At 46.6% G+C, this 24461-nt stretch overlaps 1 protein-coding gene and 1 non-coding gene across 4 annotated transcripts in view; both read left to right on the top strand.

The window, feature by feature from the left end:
* Positions 1–24461, top strand: part of ARID1A (AT-rich interaction domain 1A) — a 91276-nt gene that overhangs the window by 47376 nt on the left and 19439 nt on the right. For all 3 annotated transcript variants that reach the window (XM_089301275.1, XM_008265899.5, XM_051856814.3), the window contains exon 5: positions 24105–24345. In XM_089301275.1, coding sequence (XP_089157401.1) covers positions 24105–24345 — 241 coding nt within the window. The remainder of the gene's footprint in view (positions 1–24104; positions 24346–24461) is intronic.
* LOC127493786 (U6 spliceosomal RNA) lies at positions 15104–15210 on the top strand. The gene has a single exon (XR_007924330.1). It is a non-coding gene; the product is annotated as a U6 spliceosomal RNA (small nuclear RNA).

Below are 24461 nucleotides of genomic sequence, written 5' to 3'. Positions count from 1 at the left end.
AATCAATGGCTGGGGCCCACACTGTGGCGTAGCAGGTTCAGCTGCTGCCTGTGGTGCCGGCATCCCATATGGGCACCAGTTCGAGATCTGGCTGCTCCACTTCCTGATCTAGCTCTCTGCTATGGCCTGGGAAGGCAGTAGAAGATTGCCCAAGTCCTTGGGCGCCTCAACCCACATGGGAGACCGGAAGAAGCTCCTGGATCCTGGCTTTGGATCATTGTAACTCCAGCCGTTGCGGTGTGAACCAGCAGATGGAAAACCTCTCTCTCTCTCTCTCTCTCTGGCTTTCAAATAAATAAATCTTAAAAAAAAAAAAAAAATCAATGGCTAGCTGGGGCCAGCACTGTGGCATAGCAGGTAAAGCTGCCACCTCCAGTGCCAGCATCCTGTTTGGGTGCCGGTTCAAGTCCTAGCTGCTTTGCTTCAGATCCAGCTCTCTGCTATGGCCTGGGAAAGCAGTAGAATATGACCCATGTCCTTGGGCCCCTGCACCCATGTAGGAGACCCAGAGGAAGCTCCTGGCCTCAGATCAGTGCAGTTCCAGCCATTGTAGCCATCTGGGGAGTGAACCAGCAGGGAGAAGATCTCTCTTGCTTTGCCTCTGCCTCTCTCTAACTCTGACTTTCAAATAAACAAATAAAATCTTTTTTAAAAAAAAAAAAAGCAAGGGCCAGGGTGCAGAGTGCTGACTTGTTCCTTCAGCATTTGAAATGAAACTTTCCCAGATGACTGGCTTAGAACCCAGATAGAGAGCTTCTACTCTAGGCTGTGCCAGGGTCCTTTGCCGTAGTAAACTCTCAGCACCCGTACTTTTTGCCAGTGTTTATGTTAAGTGTGATTAAAGCTACTTAATTAATGCAGATTCAGTGAGGGCTACCTTGCTGTGTCTTGCCAATTGCCATCATAGTGCGTGGCATAGATAGGCTGCCACTCATTGAGTACGTGAACCTCCTCACACAAGAAGTGTATGCCTGACAGGACTGGTCGACCCTTTTACCAGGTGGTTGTTTTCACTGCCAGGGCAAGGCAGGTATCACAGACTCTGGGAACCCACATCGCTTAATTTGTGCTTACTGACACAGGCACAAGCCTTAGGAAGAAGTGAGGACATGTACTGCTTCACCTTGCAGCACTGGTGAGCAGTGAGCAAATTTTTAGGTGTTCCATTAAGTTTTGTAGCTTTCTTCATTTGGGAGCAAATACAGAAAATTGGCATATGACTTTGATTATAGGCTTTTTTCAGAATGATGATGTTATATCTTTAACAGCTTCTTATTTAAGTGATTCATCCGGGTGGATGTGATTTCCTTGAAATAATGAATGCCTCCCCATTTTTTCTTGGGCACATTTGTAAATGTATATTTTGGTCTTGAAAGTGTATCTGTGCGCCGCGGCTCACTAGGCTAATCCTCCGCCTTGCAGCGCCGGCACACCGGGTTCTAGTCCTGGTCAGGGCGCCGGATTCTGTCCCGGTTGCCCCTCTTCCAGGCCAGCTCTCTGCTGTGGCCCGGGAGTGCAGTGGAGGATGGCCCAGGTGCTTGGGCCCTTCACCCCATGGGAGACCAGGAGAAGTACCTATCTCCTGCCATTGGATCAGCGCGGTGCGCCGGCCGCGGTGGCCATTGGAGGGTGAACCAACGGCAAAGGAAGACCTTTCTCTCTGTTCTCTCTCTCTCACTGTCCACTCTGTCAAAAAAGAAAAGAAAAAAGAAAAGAAAGTGTATCTGGAATAGAATGATGGAAAATGGATTTGGAATTGAAAGCCCTGATCAGGAGAGGTTAGCTAGTGTTTCTCAGACCATAACATGCAATAAAAATTACCCAGAGAGTGGGGCCTGTGCCTGCAGTGTTGGTATCCCATATTCTCATATGGGTGTTGGTTCAAGTTCCTGCTGCTCCACTTTTTTTTTTTTTTTTTTTTTTTTTTTTTTTTTTTTTGACAGGCAGAGTTAGACAATGAGAGAGAGGCTGGCGCTGCGGCTCACTAGGATAATCCTCCGCCTGTGGCGCCTGTACTCCAGGTTCTAGTCCCAGTCGGGGCGCCGGATTCTGTCCTGGTTGCTCCTCTTCAAGTCCAGCTCTCTGCCGTGGCCCGGGAGGGCAGTGGAGGATGGCCCAAGTGTTTGGGCCCTGCACCCGCATGGGAGACCAGGAGGAAGCACCTGGCTTCTGGCTTCGGATTGGTGCAGCGTGCTGGCCGCAACGCACCAGCCGTAGCGGCCACTTGGGAGATGAACCAACTGTCTAACTCTGTCTGCCAAAAAAAAAAAAGAGAGAGAGACAGAAAGGTCTTCCTTTCCGTTGGTTCACCCCCCAAAATGGCTGCTACAGCTGGCGTGCTGCGCCAATCTGAAGCCAGGAGCCAGGTGCTTCCTCCTGGTCTCCCATGCGGGTGCAGGGCCCAAGCACTTGGGCCATCCTCCACTGCCTTCCCGGGCCACAGCAGACAGCTGGCCCTGCTGCTCCACTTCTGATCCAGCTCCCTACTAACTCACCTAGGAAAGCAGTGGAGGATGGTCCAGGTGCTTTGGCCCCTGCACCCACATGGGAGACTCGGATACTCCTGGCTCCTGGCTTCTGCCTGGCTCGACCCTGGCTGCTAGGGCCATCTGGGGAGTGAACTGGTGGATGAAAGACTACTTTCTCTCTGCCTCTCCCTCTCTGTAACTCTGCCTTGCAAATAAGTAAATAAATCTTTTTTTAAAAAAATTACCTAGAGAGTAATTAAAACACAGATACTAAATTCTACCTGAGAAATTCTGATTTTGAGGCCGGCGCCGTGGCTAACTAGGCTAATCCTCCTCCTGTGGCGCCGGCATCTCATATGGGGGTTGGGTTCTAGTCCCAGTTGCTCCTCTTCCAGTCCAGCTCTCTGCTGTGGCCCGGGAAGCAGTGGAGGATGTCCCAAGTGCTTGGACTCTGCACCCGTGTGGGAGATCAGGAAGAAGCACCTGGCTTCTGGCTTCAGATCGGCACAGCACCAGATGTAGCAGCCATTTGGGGAGTGAACCAACAGAAGGAAGACCTTTCTCTCTGTCTCTCACTGTCTGTATCTCTTCCTGTCAAATAAATAAAAAATAAAACATTTTAAAAATAAAAAACACTCTGATTTCAGTAGATGTAGTAAGGTCAAACGCAAAAATTTGCATTCCTAATAGACTCTCATGGGGTACTGGTGCACTGCCAGTTCCAAAAGCCCCACGTGGGGCGCCAGTCTGTGGCAAAGCGGGTTAAGCTGCTGCCCACAATGTCAGCATCCCATATTAGAGTGCCTGCTGGAGTTCTGGCTGCTCCACTTGCAGTTCAGCCCCCTACTAATGCGCCTGGGAAAGTGGCAGATGATGACCTGAGGACTTGGGCCCCTGCCACCCACAGGGGAGACCTAGATGGAGTTCTAGCTCCTGACCTTAGCTTCTCTGAGCCATGGTTGTTAGAGCCATTTGGAAAGTGAATCAGCAGATGGAAGATCTTTCTCTGTCTCTTTCTCCATGTCACTCTGCCTTTCAAATTAAAAAAATAACTAAATCTTTAAAAAACAACAGCAAGGCCATAGGTGGAATAGCAGTGAGCTCAGCAGCCCCTTGGAAAGGGAAGAAAAATGTTTTCTGGACTAGGAAGCCACAGTGGTGACTTGAATAATAGTGGTGACTCATGCTGTCGTTTGACTCTTGGTGGTATTGAGGGCAAGCTGTAGGTACTGAGATGGAAAGAAGAGAAACTTGGAAGTGGTGCCTTGCAGTTGTGTCCTCAGTGTAGTTTGTTCCTGGATTTGGGCAGTCCTTGCTCTGCCAGTACCACCCTGGAAACTCTTCTGTATTGCTCATCACTGGATGCCATCATTAGTGATGATACTACGCTGCCTCAGAAATTGCATCTGGTCTCCCTTGTTTTTCCCCAGAACCTTTCTCTCAGGTCACTGTTACCTCTGACTTGGTGTCTTCCCACAGACACCTGACTGTTCTTTTTTCCTTCCAATTCTGTCTTTAGCGTAATCACCAGAGTGATAAAAAACAACCAACCAACCAACTTGGGGCCAGGTTAGACTGCAGCTTGAGACTCCCATATCCTGTATCAGAGTGCTGGTTCAAGTCCCGACTCTTCTGCTTCTGATCCACCATTCCTGCTAATGCAGCTGGGAGGGCAGCAGGTGATGGCCCAAACACTTAGGTTCCTGACACCCACATAGGAAACTTGGATGGAGCCCCTAGTTCCTGGCTTTCACCTGGCCCAGTCCTGGCTGTGGCAGGCATTTGAGGAGTGAATCAGTGGATAGAAGATTGATCTCTACTCTGCCACTCTGCCTTTCAAGTAAATAAATCTCTAAAATACAAAATAAAATGAATCTGGCCAAGTAACAGCGTGGCTTTAAAATCTCTGGCTACCTGTGGTTTATAGATTTAAGTTCAAGAGTGACACAGAGGTTCCTTTGTAATTTAGAGGAAGAATGAGTGTGTGTATTTTAATGTTGGTAAATTTCCTGTCCCTGGGGTAAAACCTGGTATGCATTTTTGTTTTTTAAGATTTATTTATTTGGAGGCCGGCACTGTGACGTAGTGGGTAAAGCTGCCGCCTCCAGTGCCAGCATCCTGTATGGGAGCCGGTTCAAGTTCTGGCTGCTCTGCTATGGCCTGGGAAAGCAGTAGAAGATGACCCAGGTCCTTGGGCCCCTGCACCCACGTAGGAGACCCAGAGGAAGCTCCTGGCTCCTGGCATCAGATCGGCACATCTCCGGCCATTGCAGCCAATTGAGGAATGAACCAGCAGGTGGAAGACCTCTCTCTGTCTCTCTGCCTCGCCGCCTCTGTGTAGCTCTGACTTTCAAATAAATAAATCTTTAAAAAAATAAAAAAAAAAAAGATTTATTTATTTGAAAGAAAACAGAGAAAGGGAAGGAGAGGGAGAGATTAGAGATCTTCTATCTGCTGGTTTATTCCCCAAATGCCCACAACAGCCCAGCTGGGCCAAGCCTAAGCCAGGAGCCAGGAACTCCATCTGGGTCTCCCACATGGATCCAGGAACTCGGGTACTTTTGCCATCATTCTCTGCTTCCCAGGAGCATTATTAGCAGAGAGCTAGATCCAAAGCAGAGCAGCCAGGAGAAACTGGCAGTCCGATATGGGATCTGGGTTTCCCAAGCAGTGGTTTAGCCTGATTGTACCGCAACACCAACCCTCTGCATGCTTAATTTAAATTTTATTTGAGAGGCAGAGACAGTTCCCGTTAGCTGGTTCACTCCTCAGATGCCTACATCAGCCAGGGCTAGGCCATGCCAAAGCCAGGAGCCAAGAACTCAATCAAGGTTTCCCAGATGGGTGACAGGAACCCAATGTCTTGAACCATGGCCTGCTGCCTCCTGGGGTGTGGTACGCTTTTTGCTGTGGTGTTATATAGAAGCCAAATAGGCATTAGGTAAGAGTTGGACTTACGGCTTGTAAGAGATTGTTTGAACTCTTAGATCCGTGATTCTAAATATGGCATTGCTATCTTCAAGGCTCCTTCTCTAGTTCATTAGTGCAATAGATAGATGTGTAACAGAAGAATATTTTATGCCTGAATGCTAAAATGACCACTACCAGTTTTGTTGAAGTCAATGATCCATTTATGTCTAAGCCATTAATGTGGAAAGACATGAAAGAAGTTTAGTATGAGCTTGTGGTGAGGTTGGAAAGGAAAAGTCCCACCTGAGTAGAGGCCAAGCAGGGGTGAGAATGGGGCACAGTATAGATGGTATCTGGGAGCTGGGTATGCAGGATGGGAAATAACTGGACAGAAAGATCACCAGTGTTGAGGACATATTGGGCTAAGTAAGCCACTTGGGTCTGATCTTACAGTCTTTTGGGTTGTGTTTTACAAAGTGATCCATTGGTGTGGGGTATCATTTGAAAAAGCAAGAGTCTGAAAGCAAGGGGAAAAATTAAACTAATTCTGGCAGAAGGTGTAGAGTTTTATCCCTTCTGTCTCACTTGGTAGCTAGCCACTTAGTCCCACATGTAAGACTTGTAGGAATGAATTCATAGAACTATGAATAAGTGGATTCTGTGAGTAGAAGATTTAAAGATCTTGATTGATTGAGAAGAGGAGAAGAGAGAGGGGGAAATCTCACTGACAGAAGTGGGAAGATGAATAGGAGAAACTCATTTTTGAGAAGTTCCTGTTTTTCTTTTGTGAACTATGATACAGTGAGATGTCTAAGAACAAATGCCTAGTTACTCACTATTGAAGGTTTGTGTGTGGAGAGTCTGGGGGTGATTGTGTGGTATTTAAATGGTGGAGTAAAGCAGACCCCCTGGGATGTGGAGTATGGAGAAAGGAGCTGGATGGGGCCCTAAAAAATGCCTTCAGTCCAGGTCGAAGCAGCCAACAGAGTTGGAGAGTTCAGAGGAGGACCAAGATTGCGTGATCTTTCTGGAAACCAAGGGATGAGGGAAAACAATTCACATCGAATTTTAGTTTCAAGGAAAACTAGGCTGTTAGATTTGTCAAAAGGCATTTTATTAATTCTTTTTAGGTAGGGAAAGGACCTGATTTCTGAGGGCTTAAGGAAAGTAAACGAACAAGGGAAGGGGAAAAGAGCACTCTTGAAAGGCACTGAGAAGGAAGAAAGGGCTGAGTCAGCCCAGACTCCGCAGCTTGATCCAGGACTCTCCTGCCTGTGAGGCAGGTAGATGCTGGCAGCACACCAGGAGAGCATAAACAGGCATCTCCTCCTGGAGGTCTGAGAGGAATCAAGGTGCCTGCTGGCTTGGCTTCCATGGGACATAATGCTTTCCACTGAAAACGTCTTAGAGGCTGCTGTTTCCTTTTTAGGTAGGAACAAATGTTATTGGTGCTGAGGGTGAGATGGAGAACAGGATTAGAATTTAAAAAAAAAAAATATATATATATATATTTTTTATTTTTTTATTTTTTTTTTTTTTTGACAGGCAGAGTAGACAGAGAGAGAGACAGAGAGAAAGGTCTTCCTTTGCTGTTGGTTCACCCTCCAATGGCTGCCGCGGCCGGCGCACCGCGCTGATCCGATGGCAGGAGCCAGGAGCCAGGTACCTATCCTGGTCTCCTATGGGGTGCAGGGCCCAAGCACTTGGGCCATCCTCCACTGCACTCCTGGGCCACAGCAGAGAGCTGGCCTGAAAGAGGGGCAACCGGGACAGAATCCGGCGCCCCAACCGGGACTAGAACCCGGTGTGCCGGCGCCACAAGGCGGAGGATTAGCCTAGTGAGCCGCGGCGCCGGCTAAAATATTTTTTTAAAGATTTATTTATTTGAAAGGCAGAGTTACACAGAGAGAGATCTTCCGTCCACTGGTTCACTCCCCAAATGACTGCAATGACTAGGGCTGGCCAGGCCAAAGTCAGGAGCCTGGAGCTTCTTCTGGTTCTCCCAAATAGGTGCAGGGGCCCAGGGACTTGGGCCATCTTCTGCCTTCCGAGGCCTATTAGCAGGGAGCTGGATCAGAAGTAGAGCAGCTGGGACTCCAATCGGCACCCACAGGGATGCAGGTACTGCAGACAGCAATTTTTAATCTGTTGCGCCACAGCGCCAACCCCATGGATTAGGATTTTTAATGCCTTAAATTATCCATATTATTTTATCTCTTGGGTTTTGAAGCCAATCTTTAGATTTCACTCAAAGGCAGGCATCTGGCACAGTGATTAAGATGCCTTTTGGTGTGCCCACAACCCCTATCAGAGTGCCTGTGTTCGAGTTCCCACTTAGCTTTGATTCCAGTTTCCTATTAATGCACACCTTGGGAGGCAGCAGATCATGACTCCAGTAGTTGGGTTCCTGCCACTTGTTTGGGAGACCTTGACTCAGTTCCAGGTTCCTGACTTTGGCCTGGTCCAACATAAGCTGTGGTCATTTGGGGAACCAGTGGATGAAAAATCTATTTCTGCCTTTCAAAAAAATTTTTTTAAGATTTCACTTAATAATATAGTGGCTATTTACTTCTGTGATATTCTCAGATGTTACAAATTTGGATTACAGTGAAAGAGGAAATGGGAAGAGGGAATTATGCTGTTCCTAAAGAATCCTAATATGTTAGGAAGCAAGGCAATCTTACTGGCCAGGAAACAAGCCACAGTTAACACCGGTCCTCCTGGGAGGTCAGGAGTTGAAAAGTACTGAGCATGCACTCCTGTTTTACATATTAAAAAGTCAGCTGCGCGCCTCCTTCCTACCCCTGCAGTGCCTCCTTCCCTTCCCCCTGCAGTGATGTGGCCTCGTGGTGTAAGCTACCGCCTTTGACAGCATCATCCCACATTAGCACTGGTTTCAGCTGTAACACTTCCTATCTTGCTCCATGCTGTTGTTCCCCAGGAAAGCAGCAGAAGGTAGCCCTCCACCCACGTAGAGACCCGGAATGTTCCTGGCTTGTGGCTTATGTCTGGTCCAGTCCAGGTTGTGGCCATTTGAGGAGTGAACCAGCAGATGGAGAATCTCTCTCTGTTCTGTGCCTTTCTTCTTAGATTTCAGTGTCCTGGTGACGTTAGCTAACTTTAATCAGATCCTGTTCCTCAAAATGTGGTTCACTGTCCAGCAGCTCCAACAATACCTAAGAGCTTGCTGGAAATGAAGATTTTTTTTTTTTTTTGACAGGCAGAGTGGACAGTGAGAGAGACAGAGAGAAAGGTCTTCCTTTGCCGTTGGTTCACCCCCCCAATGGCCGCCGCGGCCAGTGCGCTGCAGCCGGCGCACCACGCTGATCCGAAGCCAGGAGCCAGGTGCTTCTCCTGGTCTCCCATGCGGGTACAGGGCCCAAGAATCTGGGCCACAGCAGAGAGCTGGCCTGAAAGAGGGGCAACCGGGACAAAATCTGGCACCCTGACTGGGACTAGAACCTGGTATGCCGGTGCCGCAGGCGGAGGATTAGCCTATTGAGCCGCGGCACTGGCCGAAAAATGAAGATTCTTAGGCCCAGTTGTCCATCTATTTGCGTGTGATTCTGTTAACAAAATCCCTGGGTGATTCATATGTGTAATAGTGTCAGAGCATACAGTTAAATGTTCAGAGGTAAGAGTAAAATTTTTCAAAGGAAATATAAAGCTTGGACTATTAGAATGGAATAATTCTCTGGAAAACTTCACCTTAGCTTCAAAAACCAGCAGAAGGGCAGGCATTTGGCCCACCAGGTAAGATGCGATATGGGATACCTGCAAACGTATCAGAGTGCCTGGGTTCCGATCTCATCTGTATTTCCAATTCCAGCTTCCTGGTGATGCATACCATGTGAGACAGCAAATGATGGCTTGGAATACTTGGCTCTCTGACACCACCTAGGAGACCCAGATTAAATTCCAGGCTCCTGGCATTGACCTGGCTCAGCCCTGGCTGTGGAACCATTTGGGGAGTGAACCGGTGGATAGAAGATCTCTGTGTCTCTGCCATTCAAATAAATAAAAATTAATTTTGAAAATTGGACTTAAAAAAAAAACTGGGGCTGGCGTTGTAGCATAGTAGGTAAAACTGCCGGCTGTGACACTGGCATCCAACATGGGCGCCAGTTCATTACCCAGCTGTTCTGCTTTTGATCCAGTTCCCTGCTAATGGCCTGAGAAAAGCAGCAGAAGATGGCCCAGGTTCTTGGGTACCTGCCACCCACATGGGAAGCCCTCGTGGGGCTCTTGGTTCCTGGCTTCTGCCTGACTCAGCCCCAGTTTGGGGAGTGAACCAGCAGATGGAAATTATTTCTTTCTAACTCTAATTCTAACTTTCAAATTAATTAATTTATATTTTAAAAGAGGCTGAAATATGCCTCATTTTTTCATGCTGGCATATCATTTTACTGGTACGTTAGCTGAGCACTTGAGCCTGCTTCTGTCGTTGCCCAGGACAAGTAGTTATTTGGTAAATATATGAATATTTGAGTATGAATAGCTCCTGGTTTCTTGCTACCTAGCTGAGCTTGGGGACCAGCTTTTTGTTGTCTAGGTTTATTGGGGGAGTGACAGGATGCCTCTGAATGCTTTAAAAAGCCAGAATGTTTGAAGGATTTTAATCTTAAACTATTTCTTTTCTCTTTTGTCCATTTTATGATAGGAGAGAGGGCCATTAGTTATTGCCTAGGTTTTTGATGTTTTATTTTCAAAGCACTAACAGAAATGCCACTAGCAATTTCAGTGGCCAGAGAAGTCAGGCCACTCTGAGGTTGGTGACCTGTTCTCTTTATGTCTGTGACCATGTATCTGTGCTTGCTTCCCTTGAACTGGTGCCCAGGTGCTCTCACATTCTCGAAAAGGAAATCCCCACCCCCTCTGTCATATCTACCCAGATTGCTCAGAGCAGTGTGTACCCCAGGCGTGTAGCTGTCCCTTCTCTAGAACACTGGTTCTCTAGCAGGGCTGGCCAATGCGCTTCTCCATCTGAATCACACTGCTCCAGCTCTGACACTGCCTAGTGCCTGCTGGAGGCTGCTGCTTGCAGCGGATGACGGTATGCTTGTTCCTGGGCCCATTTCCTGTTTCTATTCTAGTCACTGGGAGCTCAGCTCTGCTTCCTGCCTGTGTGTCTCACACAGATTCCTCTTGCTGGAACCTTTTGTTTTCTGAACAGCTTCAGACTGAAAAGCAGATGAGCAGTACTTCTAGTATGGTGGCTCCTGGAGTCAGCTGGTCCTACTGAGTGCTAGCTGGAAGTGCCTTTCCCACAAGCACACCGTGAGAACTGGACCATGTGTTTCAGGTTCTTCCCAGACTGCTTCAAGAAGCTGTGGACCAGAAATGGATTTAAGAAGCCAAGTGGAGCTAAACTTAGTCTTCCTCACTCACTAGCCACACAGGATCTGGTATACCCTGGTCCTTCTGCACCTGGAGTTTATAAACATATTTCCTGCTGCTGAGGGAGGTAGTTGTGCCCTGTCGAACCAAGCCTCCCTGAAGTATAAATGGTGCTTATTTTGGGTTGGTCAGGTAATGCCACTCTCAGCAGAAGAGCAGCCTACAGAGAACATCAGGATGGAAAAGAAGCACGTGCTGACTCACCCTTCCATCCTGTGGGAGCGATTCACCCCCTCTCCCCCCAGAGCTTCAGAGGGAGATTATAAAAAGGAAGAAATGAAGACGATTGTTCTGGACAAATGTGTTTAAAGGTTTAAGGACCCCTCTTGCCCATCTGCCCCCAGAAAAGCATTAGCATAGAAAAGAATATACTTTGTGGATAAATCTGTTCTTCACACTACTCTTGGGATTATCTGATGTTTCTGTACTGAACCCAGGCTAGGTATGTTTTATAAAGAGGCTTTAATATATGGAATTTGCACTTAAAACATTATTGGAAGGATTGAGGGAGCATATTTTAGCCTTGGCCTCCAGGAATAGGACCCAGATTTGATTTACAGGGAAGCTCCTATCTCTGAGCCACTACTGGATTACATACTCTCAAGTTATCCCTTAATATGACCCAAAGATCAGTAAGATGGAATCAAGAAGCAGTTGCTGCTGTCAGAAACAGCACCAGGTTAAGTGAGGAATGGGCTAAAATGTTATTGTGGGAACAAATGATGGAGACAAATATGATATGTGCCATATTTTGATATCTTGAGAGTTATGGAAACTGAATTGCATATGGAATGGAATCTTTAGCTTTTTAACCTCTACAATTAGAAAAAAGTAGAATGAAGACAATATGAGCCAGTCCAACAGAATATTCACCACACTATCACCACCTGTTTCCTGTCTCTTCTACCTCTCACTTTACGTATGAAGAACCTAATGCCCATAAAGGGTAAGGGACTTGCCCGGGGTTCCCTGACTTCCAATCCAGTGCTTTTACTATTACCAACTTCCACAAGGAACAGCAAAAAGATCCCTTCAGAGAAGGAAGAACAGCATAATCAGAAAAATATTTTGCCTTCCATAGTCTGGTCTCTTTGGAGAAAGAAAAGGAGGAGGTATGAAGGGATATGTGGTTCAGATTACTAAACAAAATTAGTGATGCTATGGCTTCTGGACTTAGATCTGTTCCCCCGAGAGGATGTAAGAAGCATTTACAATGAGAAGAAGACTCAAAAACTAATCTCCTGACATTTTTTAGTCAACATATTTGAACTCACTCACTTTAGTGACAGTGGCTTACCTCCACTCACTCCCTTTCCTGTTGGTGCCTTTATAACCTTCTGTTGAGCAGATTAGATTACTCCAGCAAGGTACATTCTCTGGCTTCCGTTATTGTCCTGTTTAAAAACAAAAAATTAAATACACATACACAAAATCAGATAATCAGCCTCCAGATACAAGGGGCCTTCAGAAAACTTGGGGAAAATGTATATTAGGAAAAACAATGCATGGATTTCAAGAATTTTTTTGCACCGAAATAAGCTTACTTTTTAATTCCATGTTCTACAAACTTTTAAAGTACCTATGCATATGGTTTCTTGTCTGTTTCTTGTCTATCCTTGGGGGACTTGAGTCTTTGGAACAGGAAGGAAGCCAGGTCCACCTGAAAAGGCTGCCTTTGCAAAAACCAGTAGGGCCCTGTAAACCAAGGTGAGAATCTGTTCTTTCAAACTTGTTCCAGAGGAGAGGACCCGTTAGGTGTGGAGTTATGTTAACATACCTGATAAATCAAGTATGTGGTTAGCTCTGTTGTCTTTTTCTCATGTTTCTAAGATAGTTGGTGTTTTACCTGAAAGTTTCACTGAAGTTGGTACATGTTCTAGTTCCGTTTCTTTGGGAACTAGTACTTGATCTTCCCTTGATCCATCTAATGTGAAGTAAACCTGTTCCATCTTCTCCACCTGGTATCAGCATAGAATTGGCTAGTATTGTGACATAATCTCTTACTGTGAGGTGGAACTTAACTCTAAGGTGCTACCTTCCTTTCATTTGGCCTTTCTCAAGGAAGCTAACAAGCCTTGCCTTGCTGAAGGTGGGAGCTAGGGATTGAAGGAATGAGCATGGGAGTCAGCAAACCTGTCCCTAAGACCAGCCAGCCTCAGTGTGGGAGGAAGAGTGTTTACTGAGAGGAGTAAAGGTAATTTCCTTACATTTTGGTGGAAGTAGGGGAGAAAACAACATTCAGAGGCAGTGTTACCAAAAATATCCCTTTCCCTTCATATTCTTCCTCCAGAGCTTATGTATGGTTTCCCTGTGTTCAGAGCTGTTCTTGTGGTTTTAAAGACTTTTGGGATTGGTGGCTGTCTTTTCTGGCTTATGATTCTATCCATTCTCCACTCATATCTATTCCATCTAAATATTTTAATTTTGCTAGACCAGTAGGCCATGGTAGGGAAAGACCATTGGCAGATACCAACTTAGAACTATTAAGCTACAAAATCAGGCCAGCGCCGCGGCTCACTAGGCTAATCCTCCGCCTAGCGGCGCCGGCACACCGGGTTCTAGTCCCGGTCGGGGCGCCGGATTCTGTCCCGGTTGCCCCTCTTCCAGGCCAGCCCTCTGCTGTGGCCAGGGAGTGCAGTGGAGGATGGCCCAGGTGCTTGGGCCCTGCACCCCATGGGAGACCAGGAAAAGCACCTGGCTCCTGGCTCCTGCCATCGGATCAGCGCGGTGCGCCGGCCGCAGCGCGCAGGCCGCGGCGGCCATTGGAGGGTGAACCAACGGCAAAGGAAGACCTTTCTCTCTGTCTCTCTCTCTCTCACTGTCCACTCTGCCTGTCAAAAAATAAAAAAAAATAAATAAATAAAATAAAATAAAATAAGCTACAAAATCAAGGAGCTGTCAGGCCCCTAGTTCTAAGCTATGTTCAACACAGTGCCAGTGTTGCTTTCTTTACTTGTCTTTGCTTGCTTTCTCATTGCCGTAATCCTCAGGGGCAACCAGGCTTGCTATAGATATGAGAAACAGATGACGTAGAATCCTAAGGCAATGCTGCCTTCCTATTACCCTTATACCCAGCATGCTGCTTGCTTTCCTGTGTCCTGTCCTCTCACAATCCCCTTTGCTACCCTCCTTGTTCAGGTTCTAGGATTACAGCTGATTATATTCATCATGAAACACACTCTGTGTGTTTGGCCTTTCTAATGGGGAATACTTGATTTTGAGGAAATGGATGGTTCCTAAATTCTTTACCTCCTCTAACTTTATAGAGCTCTTGTTTCCTGCTGGGATTAGAACAGCCCCATTCCATAAATATGCACTGCTCTTGGCTGCTCTAACTCAGGCCCAGCTCTGACCCAGTTTCATTTTTTTTTTTTTTCCAGATTTGAGTCTGTTAACTAGTGACCCTCAAAAATCTGTATATTTTTGGCCAAGAGGTGGTTACTGACTGGATAAGACATTCTCTGGCCCAAGTGAGAACCTTCAGATGGGGGCAGGGTATATGTACAGGGGGGCTGGTCATTTATGCAGGCCTCATGAGGACTGGGACAAACCAGAGAGCAGGGTTTCAACCTATTAGTGCCCGTAAGAGTTGGAAGATCTTCTGTTTTTTGTGTGTGTGTGTGGTTTTTTTTTTTTTTTTAAAGATTTATTTATTTATTTGAAAGAGTTACACAGAGAGAGGAGAGGCAGAGAGAGAGAAAGAGGTCTTCCATCCACTGGTTCACATCCCACAATGGCTGGAACTGCGCCGATCCAAAGCCAGGAGCCAGCGTCTTCCACACGGGTGCAGGGGCCTAAGGATTTGGCCCATCTTCTACTGCTTTGCCAGACCAAAGCAGAGAACTGGATCAGAAGTGGAGCAGCCAGGTCTCCAACCCGTGTCCATATGGGATGCCGGCACTTCAGGCCAGGGTATTAACCCTCTGTGCCACAGTGTCGGTCCCTCTATTTGTTTTAGAAGTTGGAAGCCTGGAATTTTTTTGTAAAGTTTTTTGATTCATGTAAGAAGGAGAAAGACAAAGCTTCTATCCTCTGGGTCACTGCCCAAATGCCCACACAACTGGGACTGGGAACCTGATCCAGGTCTCCCATGTGAGTGGTAGGAACTCAATTACTTGCTGCCCTTACTGCCTCTTAGAACGTGGGACAGGACTCTAGCAGGAAGCTTAAGTCAGGAACCGGAGCCAGGCATCAAGGCCAGGCACTCTAGTGTGGACGTGTGTGTCCTAACTGGCGTTCCAACTTCCAGGCCAGCTATTCACCCAATTTTTTAAGTGTAAAATATCCTGGGGCTGGCACTGTGGTGTAGGAAGTTAAAACCATGGCCTGTGCTCGCTTCGGCAGCACATAAACTAAAATTGGAACGATATAGAGAAGATTAGCATGGCCACTGCACAAGGATGATATGTAAATTCGTGAAGTGTTCCATATTTTAGCAATATTTGGTGGCAAATATCCAATAAATAGTTTACATCTGTTTAAAAAAACAAAAGCAAAAAAACATGGCCTGCTGTAACAGCATCCATTATGGGTGCTGGTTCGAGTCCTGGCTGTTCCACTCCTGATCCAGCTCCCTGCTAATGTGCCTAGGAAAGCAACAGAGGATGGTCCAAGTCTCTGAGTCTCTTGCACCCATGTGAGAGACCCAGAAGAAGATCCTAGGTCCTGGCTTTGGCCTGGCCCAGCCCCAGACTTTAAGGCCATTTGGGGAGTGAACCAGCAAGTGGAAGATCAGTATTCTCTCTCTCTCTCTCTCTCTCTCTCTGAAATTCTATCTTTCAAGTAAATAACTCAATCTTTAAAAAAAAATACAAATAAATAAGTGTAAAATATCCTGATTTTTAGATGAGTCTGTGTTGGGATATTGGGCCCTGAATTAAAAGACTTTGTGGCCTGTGAGTCTCCCCACAGCTTCTTGTGGACTGCCCCATGTAGCATTGGCTCCTCTCTTGTATTTACTCCCTTCAAGCTTCACCTGGAATTTCTCTGGGGGTGGGAACAGTTGTGGGGAGAACGGTCACATCTGTCCTTTGCCACTCGTGGTGTTTAGTGTTTGTTTTATTGGCTTGGGGGGGGGGTGGATAGGAGTGAAGGGGAGATGCTGAGCAGAAGCACTCGATGTGATTAAACCTCCAGCCGAGCAGACCTGCGGGAGCAGAATATCGACCCCTGGAAAATCAATGGCTGCGGCAGTGGCCAGGCTGCCGTTCGCAGGGGCTCCCACCACAGGCATGCAAGCAGCCCGGCAGCCTTTCTTCCTTCTTACCTCGGCAACGCCCTTAGCCTCCACCCAAAGGGTCAGACCTGCCTCGAGAGATTTTGCTGAGGTGGGTTAGAACAGCAAGTTCTTGTATTTTGCAATTAGATTGAAATTTCTCCAGTGACACAGAGCCCCGCCTCTTGTCAGCCTCCTTTTCAGACGTTGCTTTGCTGCACTGCTGCAGGTCTGGCGACAGTTCTTACTCAGGTGGCCAAGGCCCAGTCAGGGTTATGCTCCCAGTTTTAGAGTTCATTCACTTAAATGTCAGCATCTCTCATTGGGGGGAGTATAGAGTTCAAATGCTGGGGTAAAGGTGGGGTTTGGAGATTAAAGGAAAAAGGGAGGACCAACAGAGTTTGGGTTTCGAGAGTGTACTTTGAAGCAGATTATCGAGTATCAAGCACCTTTCTTGCCTTTTTTGTGTCCTGGCATTTTTCTGCTCCAGTCCTGCAAGCTAGTGGAGAAAATGGGGAGCTAACAGCACACTGCCATCAGCCCTGTAACACTGAGTCTAGAGCAGCTTCCGGTGAGGACAGGGGGCCGGAGGGGTCACGACCATCGTCCTGTATCTTTGGTTTGCAATCTGGTTCAGCAGAATGGCTGGCAGATCTCTCCTGCCAGTGTGGAAGCTTCTGATTCCTCTATTGCTCCCAGAGAGCCATTGTCATCTTTGAAGTTCCCAAGGCTAAAAGATTAGTTTAGTCTATAGTTGGGCCTATGGTGCATCTTTCTTTCTTTTTTTTTTTTTTTTAAGATTGATTTGTTTACTTGAAAGTCAGAGTTACACAGAGAGGAGAGGCAGAAGGAGAGGTCTTCCATCCACTGGTTCACTCCCCAACTGGCTGCAACAGCTGGGGCTGCAACGGCTGGAGCTGCGCCGATCTGAAGCTAGGAGCCAGAGACTTCTTCCAGTTCTCCCACGTGGGTGCAGGGGCCCAAGGACTTGGACTGTCTTCTGCTTTCCCAGGCTGTAGCAGAGAGCTAGAATGGAGTGGAGCAGCCGGGACTCGAAGCGGTGCCCATATGGGCTGTTGGCACTGTAGGCGTCAGCTTTACCCGCTATGCCACAGCGCCGGCCCCCTTTGGTGCATCTTGAAGCAATTGGTCCTCCCACCTAGTTTACTCTGGTGGCTGGGAAATTGGCCAGCCTGATGTATGTTAACTCTGTGGCTCATTCTTGGAGCTTATCTGTGGCCAGGAGGTTGAAACTTGCCTGACTTCTGCTTCCAGAAAGGAACTTTCCCGTCATTTAGCTTCAGAAACCAGCACCCTGAACAAGAGACCCAGTTGTTGTGCTGTTTGGAAGTATGACTGCCAGGCTGGGTGAGGAACAAAGTGGGAACATTTGAAATTTCCTGAGATGAGGCCATCTAGAGGCCAGGGATATCTTTACGTCTCTGTCTGAGCCACACCCTTGTGCTTGATAATAGAACCAGATTCCCCCCTTTACAGAAATTCTCTTGCTGCTTGTTGTCCTACAATTCGAAGACATCTTCCCAACACCCTCCCTTACATCATGTGCCCCTTAGAAAACCCAAGAGTGAGAAAAAGTATATGCCCATAAGCACAAAGTAGATTTAAGATAAAAGTGCTGATTTGAAATAGACCGTGAAGGTTACAGGAAGCATGGAGAGGGACAAGGGGGTACATGCAACCTTGTAGATTTATAGAATTGGATTATCTGGTTTCAGTCTTTACTTCTGTAAAGGAGCTAAGTGAGGCCTAGGGAGGTTAGCCCCTTCCGAGTTGAGTAAGTCACCTAACTTCTGAGCCTCTCTCTTCTTTGATAAAATGGAAGTTATATCAGAAGGTGACAGTAAAAATGAAATGTGAGTCCATCAATTCTTTTAAACATGATAGTTACATTTGTGTAAATTCTGTTTTCTTTCAAAAGAGAGACAGAAAGGGACTTGCTTTATTAACTTGTTTTCAGCATCTTTGGAATTTGGAGATTTGGTCTCCTAGAGCTTTCTTTATGAATCCTGACACATATATGGGGGTTTCCTCTTGGAGGTTGGGCCCCTGAAAGCGTTCTGGAGACAAAAAGAGTCTGACCCCTCTCTGCTGTGCGTTCCCCACCAGGCAGCCAGAAGGTACCAAGAAGAATGAACCATTATCCCCAGAACAATCGCCTATTGTAGGAAAAGAGGAGAGTGAGTCTGGTGGGGGGTCTCATCCTATTTGGTGGTTTCTAGGATACAAACCAAGTTTTTGGAACTGGGTTGGGCAAGAAGGAAATAGTTTTCTTTCTGAGCCTTTCCTGAAGCACTCTCTCTGTACCAGACAGTGAGCGTCGTCCATGCAGGAGGTTGTGCTTAGTCCTGCACTGAAAGGATGGAGCCAGCCCCTGCGTCTTTACATGCCTTCCTCACCACCTGCTTAATGCTTGCCCTGGAAGTACCACCAGGAGTAAGAGGCAGCCTGCTCCCTGTTTTGTGTTCTTGGCATTTCAGCCAACAGCAGCTAGCCTGCTCTCCAAGCATAGGTGGTGGTTAATCTGTTGGATGGAGCCCACTCTTGGAAAAACAGTGCAGCAGGTGGGTAACTCCAGAGTCCCTGCTAGTGTGGGGTGGGTCAGATTGCATTTTCTGACATTTATAACAATGACTAGAGAGATTTTAGAAGAGAAGGTACAACTGAAACGTTACTGAGAATGTATCAGATGACTACAGCTGAGTTGGAAGGTTGCTACCATCTACACGGAGACTCTGTATCTCACACTCATACTCACTAAAAACAAGTGTGTAGGGTTTATTTGGTTCTCTTGATAGGTAGTTTACCTGCAAATAAACACATGCAAAATAATCTGTGCAACTCAGCAAAAGCTCTTCAACTAAATGGGTACAAGAATTCCATCTCGGGGCTCCTCAAGGATTCAGCCAGGTTTCTGAGCATTGCCGTGATCCTGTTCTTTAGACTGGTCCAACAACATTATTTAATCTGCTCGGCAAAATAAACTGATGCCGTCCCCATGTGGCTCTGCTGGGAGGTCTTTTAGCCCCCTCCTCTAACTCTGGTCTGGCATCTTCCTGCTTGAAAATATACTTCATCAGGCAGCCAGTTTTTGTTGAACTTGTGATTCTTCTTGTGAGAGCATCAGTGTGCGCACACACACACACACACACACACTCCACCCCACCCCAACCTCCTCAGCCAGTGAAGTATGGACTATAATTTCAGGCATGGTTTTGTTGTGATGTGAAGAGAAGGTGTTAGCTGCTGAGTTCTGTTTGTCAGCAGAGCCTGACAAACCCATGCTGGCACTCACTGGAGCTGGGCAACCAGTCACAGCTGGAATAGTTATCGTCATGGAGTCCCTGTGGGCTTCCTCTATCAGGTCACATCCCAAAAATAACTTTGGGCAATATTTCAAGTGAAGAAATGAAGGCTTTCGGGGCTGTAGCCAGCCCGGAGTGTGAGATTCTGTGTGAAATAGTTGGACTTGCTCCAGTGCTTTTGATCTGCATGGTAGATGAGCAATAAAATGCATGAAACACGTGAGAAAATTCTCCTGGCCCTGCTGCTTCCTTGGAACCGGCAGGGCACGGAGTAGGCTGATCCTCTTCTCCCATCTCTCAGCAAGATTAAACTCGGAAGAGAGCAAACCTAGGAAAAGAGGTCTTTTCACAGAATGGGCATTGTTTCAATTCTGTGGGCGTCCTTGCAGAAGACCCTTGTTAGGTGGGCCGTGCTGGGGGGCTGAGAATGCGAGTGTCCTCACATGCTGGGCACAGCCCCCATCATGTAGAGTAGGAGCCAGGATGGACTGAACTTCGTCTTTATGAAAGTGTGTTGTAGAAAACAACTTGTTAGGTACATTGAAGTCTGACTCAACAACCAGATATTCAGCTTTTTTGTGGAACAAAAGACCTGAAAAACTTGCTTTTTGTAGGGTAGAAAGCAGAGGTGTGTCCTGTATAATAAAAGGACATGAAGTGCAGAGTAACATCTGTTTGTGTAGATGTGGGGGGAGACTTCTTTTGGTGACTTGTACCCTTACCACCCCCTCCCATTCTCCAATAAAAATAATTACTGTGATTAGCCACTAGGACTGATGGATATGTCTCACATCTTATACTGGTTATGTGTTATTATGTCTCATTCCAGTGTATTGCTGCTGGTCATTTGACCCAAACCAAATAGTGTTAGTGGGTTTCGTATAGAAACCCCAGGGAAATCACAAACTCAGATTTGTCCAGTCTTCACATGTTACCAGCTTGCCCAGGGTCACAACTGATAAGTTCCAAAAGATGGGCCTTGGTCTCCCAGCTCACAGGTCTGTCCTTTTTCCTTCAGTTCACGTGGTATCCCAGGAAGTGAAGAGAATAAGTGAACAGCGTAGGCTTTGGAGTGTAGCAGACTTAAGTTCAGAATTTGTTTCCTCCACTTATTTGCTGGGTGACGACTTAGGCATGTAATCCAATCTCTCTGGCATCAGCTTTCTCTTCTTCAAAGCGGTAGTGAAGGTGGTGCCTACAGCCAAGAATGTAGAAAATTAAGTAACTTCATAAAGTGCCTGCCATGTAGTAGATGCTTCAATGATAGCTGCTGTTAATAGTAGACTATTTGCCTCTTCCTGTACTAACAAAGTTTTTTAAAAGAATTTCAAACCAACTACCCTCATGATGACCATTTGCCTTCTGATGAGAACAAAAGTTTAACAGATTGGCCTCAAATTAGAGAGAGAAGAAAATTAATGCTGCTTCCTTCCCTGGTATTCTTTGCTACATGGGGGTGTTGCCAGTGGCTGTGCTCAGGGCACCTTACCAAAACCATCAGATCTACTGAGAGCACCTCTGGGAAGGAAGTGCTTTGCCAGACACAGACGCCTCTAGGGGCCACAGGAGGTTTTCTTTTCTTTCTTTCTTTTTTTTCCCCAGTATTTATTTTACTTATTTGAAAGGCAAAGTTAGAGGAGAGAGATAAAAATCTTCCATCCTGTGGTTCACTCCCCAAATGGCCGCTATAGTATGGGCTGGGTCAGGCTGAAACCAGGAGACAGGAGCTTTTTCCACATCTCCCAGGTGGATGCAGGGGCCCAAGTACTTGGCACATCTTCTCCTGCTTTCCCAGGTGCATTAGTCGGGAGCTAGATCAGAAGTGGAGCAGCCAGGACTTGAACCAGCGCTCATACGGGATGCCACTGTTGCAGATGGTGGCTTTACCTGCTACTACACAATGCCAGCCCCATGAGGTTTTCTTTAGCTCCTGGGATCCTTAATCTGGTCTCAGGCCCTCACCTTGTGGGTATACAGCAAGCCTGTTTTTTATTTTAACAGAAGTGTGACTAAAGGAAGGAACCTCTCAGTCCCTGCCCTAACCTGATAGCAGTTAGAGGGGTTTTGTGTTTTTTGTTCAGTTGTTTTTGGTTTTGGCTGTTTTTTTCCCTCTCTGTTTTTCAGAAAATGTCTAAGAATACACACCAAATTGAGTACAGGTTCCCATATTGAGGACAGTAGAAAGACAAGGGGACCTTGGCTGTACATGTATTATCTGAAATGTTTTTACCCATAAGAGTGCTTGTAAAAGACAGACACACATACACACACGTATGTTCAAATCAAAACACTTAATTTTTCAAAGCCATGTGAACAGAGCCAAGTTCTTGTTTTGTGGCTGGATCCTTGATTCCTATTCTGTTCTGAAATACTAATTGCTTTCTCCTGTGAGCTAGTAGCTCTTGTTACCAGAAGCTGGCAGTTTGATAAGGAGTAGGCAACTGTGGGAACGTGAGAGCCTCCTGGTCGCCGAGACAACCTGGGCTCTGAGTTCTGCTGCAAGCTGTAGGCCCCACCAGGATTTCAGGACACATTCCTGGCCCTCACAGTTGTCTCCTGTTGTCATCTTGCTGCTCTTTTGAGTCTGTTCTTGGCTCAGAAGCCAGGTGTCCCTGGTACAATGTATTAGCCTTTTCTTGTTGAACCCCGGGCAAGTTTATAGGTCTGGATACTTTACTCCTTTGAGAAGGAGGAGGTCCTGTGGTGTTACCTGGAGGTTGGCCTCTTAAATGTTCATCAATAATAGAACTAATTCTCAGCATTTTTTAAAAAAGTTTTTATTTCAAAAGACAGAATTACAGAGAGAGAGATCTTCCCATCCTCTGGTTCATTCCCCACCAATGGCTACAACAGCTAGAGCTGGGTTGATCACATGACAAGCTTCTTCCAGGCCTCCCACGTGGGTGAAGGGGCCCAAGACTTGGGCCATTTTCCTCTGCTTTCCCAGGCCATTAACAGGGAGCTGGATAGGAAATGGAGTAGCCGGGACCTGGTGCCCATCTGGGATGCCAGTGCTAACAGGCAGCGGCTTTACCCGTTATGCCACAGTGCTGGCCCATCTAGTTGCTTTGTTGAAGTCTGCTATGATATACCAGTTCCACTGCTTATCAACATGAAAACTAGCATTTTCTGACTTCTGAGCTAGCATTAAAGAGCCGGATGCCGAAACTAATGCACACCTCTTCACCTGCCTTTCCTCAGAGCAAGCTTTGGTCCCATAGAATTCCACAGAAATGCTGCCAACCTCACCACGTAGCCAAATGGTTTGTGGAAGATCAGCCAGCCTGGATACTTGAGGGAGGGCCCAAGAGGTGCCCTCTAACATCTAGCCTTATTGTCAGAGTCACATTGAACTGATCTTTCGAAGGTTAGTTCATTTATGTGAGTAGTAATAGACTCAAATCAGACCAAGTTCAATCCCCACCCCTTTTAAGATTTAATTTTTTGAAAGAGTGATAGAGGCATGGGGTGAGGGGAGACAGACACACACACACACAGAATCTTCCATCCACTGGTTCACACCCAAGATGACGACAGTGCCTGGGGTTGGAGTAGGCCAAAGCCAGGAACCTGGAACTCCACCTGGGTCTTCTTTATGGAGGCAGGGGTCCAAGCACTTAGGCCATCTTCTACTGCTTTCCCAGGCACATTAACAGGAAGGGAGCTGAATCTGAAATGGAACAGCTGGGACTCAAACCAGCCCTCTGAAATGTGATACCAGCATTGCAGATGGTGGCTTAACCTGCTATGCCACAAGGCTAGCCCCGAATCTGTTTCTTCAGATTTGTCTCTTTAAGAGAACTCTTCTTAACCATTTAAGTAACAGGGATTTTCATGGTTTCTTCAGCACATAGTTCCCAGCCTGAAGTGGTTGCTGGCAAGTGAACATACGTGGTGTGGTAGGGCAAGGGGGAGGCAGGGAGCATTTCCTGGGGTTGGTTGTATTTTTCATATTGCTAATCTTGGAGTTCATAGAACTTGAGTGAGCTCTTTACTGATTTATTTAAGCAGCACACTCCCCCCCCCCCCAATAGATACCAAATCTCACTGACAAACGGAGCTAGGGGAAAAGCTGAATTTGTTCAGTTGGCAAACATTTGTTCATCTTTGTTGAAAATCAGATGTTGGGAATATAGTCCTAAACCTTGGCAGTTAAGAAATTGCCTTTCTCATACAATGCTTCCCTTTCTCACCCCTTTTGTTTCAAAGGATGACAACTTGGAGTGATTGAATCCTTGGAAATGGAGGTTATCAAAATCTGAAGGAGAAGGGATTGTAAATTTTGCCCAGACTTCTTCTCATAGCTCTTAGCAGCGTTTTGTGAAGTTTCTCCACTGGGAAAGAACTAAAGTCTCATTAAAATAGCTGCTTTCTTAAGACCATAGAACTCAGGGCTGGAAAAGAAGGTGTAGGTACTGGATCTACTTGAGGAAATTAAACAAGGAGCAACAAGCAACGACTTGTGGGCCAGATACCTGCTTTTATAAAGAAAAGTTTTGTTGGAATGTATCTTCACCCTTTTGCTGCTGTATTGTTTGTGACTGCTTTTGTGCTACAGTGGCGGAATTGAGTAGTTTTGAGAAAGATTATATGGCCCGCAAAGTCTAAAATATTTTCCATCTGATCATTAACAGTTTGCCATAAGTGAGCCATAGTACTGTAACTAAGTCATGCGTGTAGCATGTTTGCTTTTGGTTATGTAGGGAGAAGCATGTAGTACAAGCATGTAGTACAAGTGTTGAAAGAGTCTGCCTGACACTACTAATCTGTGTTCTTGTGTGTGTGTTTCAGGATCTGTCTGGCTCAATAGATGATCTCCCCATGGGGACAGAAGGAGCTCTGAGCCCTGGAGTGAGCACATCAGGGATTTCCAGCAGCCAAGGAGAGCAGAGCAATCCAGCTCAGTCTCCTTTCTCTCCTCACACCTCCCCTCACCTGCCTGGCATCCGAGGCCCCTCCCCCTCCCCTGTTGGCTCTCCCGCCAGTGTTGCTCAGTCTCGCTCAGGACCACTCTCGCCTGCTGCAGTGCCAGGTACCCTCAAGTGCTGCTTTTTGGGGAGAGGGAAAGGTGACTGGCCCTAGTGATACTAAGGAGTCCCAACTTTCAACTGGCTCATGTCTGCAGAATTTCCCCTTAGCCCTTGAAAA

Source organism: Oryctolagus cuniculus, chromosome 7 (assembly GCF_051225735.1).
Source record: "Oryctolagus cuniculus isolate XC-2025 breed Fujian yellow rabbit chromosome 7, ASM5122573v1, whole genome shotgun sequence".
NCBI classification, from domain to species: Eukaryota; Metazoa; Chordata; class Mammalia; order Lagomorpha; family Leporidae; genus Oryctolagus; species Oryctolagus cuniculus.
The sequence above is the reverse complement of the archived record's forward strand: the minus strand, read 5'-3'. Positions and strand labels throughout refer to the sequence as shown.